The following is a 3,914-nucleotide window of genomic DNA, read 5'->3' as shown; positions in this document are numbered from 1 at the left end:
CTCTCACAGATGATGAGGACACGTACAACGGACGTTCCAGACCGGGGAGGAGCTGCTCTCCCATTGCTAGAGGTCGAGGCAGAGGTCGGGGGATGGAACCAACCTGAGGTAGGGGACGAGGGAGTCCTAGAGATGCCCCAGTATCACCACCAGCGGATCCAGTGGAGGATCCTATTTTTGAGAAGCAGGGTGAGGTGCCTGTCGTAGGGCTAGCCATGGTAGATTCCATGGAAGCACCAGGCTTTTAGGAGGTCATGGGTCGTATGATGCAGTTTATGGACACCATGACTCAGGCTGGTTTATTTCTAACAGACCCAGCCACATCTCAGGCAGGAGGGGGAGTACATACCCCTACTGCTCAGGCTCTTGGGCACGTGGTTGCAGTATATCAGACCCCGAGTACACTACCCGTGGCCGGAGCCCATCTAGTAGCAGCAGATGTGCCTGATCCTCAGTTGTGGCCGGTGAGCCGCAAAAGCTTTTGGACAGATAGACTAGGCTTCACCCTCCGGTATTTGGGGGGTGAGCGACACAAGGATCCTCAGAACTTCATTAACAGGTGCAGGGACAGACTGCACAACATAAGGATATTAGAGTCCCATGGGGTGGACTTCACTACTTTCCAGCTGGAGGGTAGGGCCCGTAGATGGTGGAAGTCTTATCTTCTTAGTAGACCAGCGGGTTCTCCTCCCATGACTTGGGACTAGTTTACACAGCTTTTTTTGGATAGGTATATTCCACCCTCTTAGAGGGAAGAGTTGTGAGGTCAGTTCGAGCAGCTCAAGCAGGATCAGATGTTAGTGACTGATTATGAGACAAGGCTCTCTGAGTTGTCTCTCCATGCACCTATGATACTTCCTACCGACGCAGAGAGAGTGCAGAGATTTGTTGCTGGGTTGCACCCCAATATTCGGGCTAGTATGGCCTGGGAGGTGGATATGGGTACTGGTTATCAGCTAGTAGTGGAGATTGCTTGGATGATTGAGGGCTACCGCTATAGGGGTAGATCGCAGATGCAGCAGGACAAGAGGACCCATTTCTCTGGAGAGTTTAGAGGTGCCCCGGCTAGGGGCAGAGGTCAGTTCGGGAGGGGCCAGCCTAGTAGGCCCACATATTCAGCACCACCACATCCTCGGGGTGCTTCTCTGCGACCCTATATTAATGTTATGCCAGAGAGTTCTTATCGCCCACCAGTTCATAGGGGTTCTTCCAGTACTTATTTAAGCGCCATGGCAGAGAATTCATACCGTCCACCAGCCATTCAGGGTTCTTCTAGTGGGTATTTAGGCCATCAGGGTCAGACTTCGGGGCAGAAGTCTATGGTACCGAGAGGTTGTTACGAGTGTGGACATCTGGATCACATAAAGAGATCCTGTCCTAGGCTTTGGGGGAAGGCAGTACAACAAGGTTAGCAGCCCATGATTTAAGCTCTAACAGCGGCACCAGTCGTCTGGCAGCCCAGAGGCAGAGTGCAGGTGGGTAGAGGCCATCCTAAAGGTGGAGGTCAGGCAGGCGAGGGCCAGTCAGGTGGCACCCTTACTAGATTCTATGATTTTTTGGCTAGACTAGATGCAGTGGCCTCAGATGTAGTGATCACATGTATTATTTATGTCTGTTGTAGGGATGCTTCGGTGTTATTTGATCTAGGATCTACCTATTCATATGTATCATCTCTGTTTGCTCATTCACTAGATGTTCCTCTTGAGTTCTTGGGTACTCCTATTTAAGTGTCCACTCTTGTGGGCGATTATGTGGTTGTGAATCAGATCTATCGGTCATGTGTGGTCACATTCTATGGTTACAAGACTAGGGCGGACCTTCTGTTACTTGATATGACTAACCTTGAAGTCATCCTAGGCATGGACTGGTTATCTCCATATTATTCCATTCTTGATTTCCATTCCAAGACTGTTACTTTTGCGATGCCGGAGTTGCCCAGGTTTGAGTGGAAGGGTTCGTCTGTCAATACATCTAGTCGGGTTATCTCTTTCCTGAAGGCTCGACATATGGTCGAGAAGGGTTGTTTGGCTTATTTAGCCTATGTTCGGGACACCACTGCAGAGTCTCCGATGATTGATTCAGTGTTAGTAATCCTGGAGTTTGCCAATGTGTTTCCTTCTAACCTTCCAGGCATGCCACCAGATTGTGATATTGATTTCCGTATCGATTTAGCTCAAGGCACCCAGCCTATATCTATCCCACTATACCATATGGCTCCGAAAGAGTTGAAGGAGCAGCTTGAGGAGTTGTTAGCAAAGGGGTTTGTGAGACCAAGTGTATCACCTTGGGGTGCACCAGTGTTATTTGTGAAGAACAAAGATGGGACTATGCGGATGGCATTGATTACCGCCAGTTGAACAAGGTTACCATTAAGAACAAGTACTTGTTGCCGTGTATCGATAATTTGTTTGACCAGTTGCAGGGCGCTAGGGTCTTCTCTAAAATTGACTTGAGGTCAGGGTACCGTCAGTTGAAGATTCAAGACTTAGATGTTCCGAAGACTGCCTTCCATACCAGATATCCTCATTATGAGTTTCTAGTGATGTCCTTCGGCTGGACTAATTCCCCAGCGGCGTTCATGGATTTGATGAACAGAGTGTTTAGTCCTTATATTGATTCCTTTGTTATTGTCTCCATTGATGACATCTTGATTTACTCACGTATCTTGTAGGAGCATGAGTAGCATTTGAGAGTGGTGCTTCAGACATTGCGGTAACATGAGCTATATGCTAAGTTCTCCAAGTGTGAGTTTTTGCTAGAGTCTGTGGCATTCTTGGGGCATGTTGTATCAGGAGAGGGTATTAAGGTGGATCCCAAGAAGATTGAGTCAGTTCAGAGTTAGCCTCGTTCCACTTTGGTGACTGAGAAAAGGAGTTTCCTAGGGTTGGCAGGTTATTATCGCCGGTTTGTGTAGGGTTTCTCATCCATTGAAGCACCTCTAACAAGATTGACCCAAAATGGTGCTCCGTTTCGTTGATCCGACAATTGTGAGGCGAGCTTTAGAAACTCAATACAACTTTGACTACAGCACTAGTTCTAGTGTTGCCTTCTGGCTCGGGGATGTATACGGTATATTGCGATGCTTCACGCAATGGTTTGGGTTGTGTATTGATCCAGGAGGGGCGAGTTATTGCATATGTTTCGTGTCAGCTGAAGATTCATGAGAAGAATTACCCTATGCACGATTTGGAGTTAGCCGTGATTGTTCATGCTCTTAGGATATGGAGGCATTATCTGTATGGGGTGTTATGTGAGGTTTATACTGATCATCACAGCTTACAACATTTGTTCAAGCAAAGGGATCTTTGAGGCAGCGTAGATGGATCGAGTTACTGAAGGATTATAACATCACCATTCTTTATCATCCAAGCAAGGCAAATGTGGTCGCGGATGCCTTAAGCAAGAAGGCAGAAAGTATGGGTAGCTTGGAATTTATTTCAGCGGAGGAGAGGCTACTAGCTTTGGACGTTCAATCTTTGGCTAACGGACTTGTGACGTTGGATATTTCAGAGCCCAGTCGGGTTCTTGCATGTGTTGTTGCCCAGTCTTCACGATTGGGGCAGATCAAGGCTCGTCAGTTTGATGACCCATATTTGGCAGTTCTTAGAGAGATGGTACTACAGGGTAGTGCCAAGGAGGTATCTATTGGTGATGATGGTGTTCTGTGACTCCAGGGTTGTCTATGTGTTCCTAATGTCGATGGCTTGAGAGAGAGGATTCTAGAGGAGGCATATAGTTCTTGTTATTCTATTCATCCAGGTGTTACGAAGATGTATCATGACTTGAGACAACACTATTGGTGGCGGCGGATGAAGAAAGATATAGTTAAGTATGTGGCTAGGTGTCTGAATTTCCAGCAAGTCAAGTATGAACACCATAGGCTAGGTGCCCTACTTCAGCAAATGACTATACCT

At 47.4% G+C, this 3,914-nt stretch overlaps 1 protein-coding gene across 1 annotated transcript; it reads left to right on the top strand.

Moving 5' to 3' along the window:
- Positions 1-794: 794 nt before the first annotated feature.
- Positions 795-3,668, top strand: LOC138893639 (uncharacterized). Its single transcript, XM_070178283.1, has 3 exons — positions 795-1,407; positions 1,729-2,248; positions 3,371-3,668. Exons 1-3 carry the CDS (start codon positions 795-797, stop codon positions 3,666-3,668), a joined length of 1,431 nt encoding a protein of 476 aa, XP_070034384.1.
- The last annotated feature ends 246 nt before the right edge of the window (positions 3,669-3,914 follow it).

Source organism: Nicotiana tomentosiformis, chromosome 6, assembly GCF_000390325.3.
Source record: "Nicotiana tomentosiformis chromosome 6, ASM39032v3, whole genome shotgun sequence".
NCBI lineage: Eukaryota > Viridiplantae > Streptophyta > Magnoliopsida > Solanales > Solanaceae > Nicotiana > Nicotiana tomentosiformis.
This window is presented reverse-complemented; position numbering and strand designations above follow the sequence as displayed.

Bases quoted from the DNA above. Each gene is read 5' to 3' on its own strand.
- LOC138893639 (XM_070178283.1), top strand. From the start codon at position 795: ATGTTAGTGACTGATTATGAGACAAGGCTCTCTGAGTTGTCTCTCCAT. The intron at 1,408-1,728 runs GTTAGCAGCCCA...CTCCTATTTAAG, and splicing joins GGGGAAGGCAGTACAACAAG to TGTCCACTCTTGTGGGCGAT. The intron at 2,249-3,370 runs GTTAGCAAAGGG...TTATCATCCAAG, and splicing joins AAGGAGCAGCTTGAGGAGTT to CAAGGCAAATGTGGTCGCGG.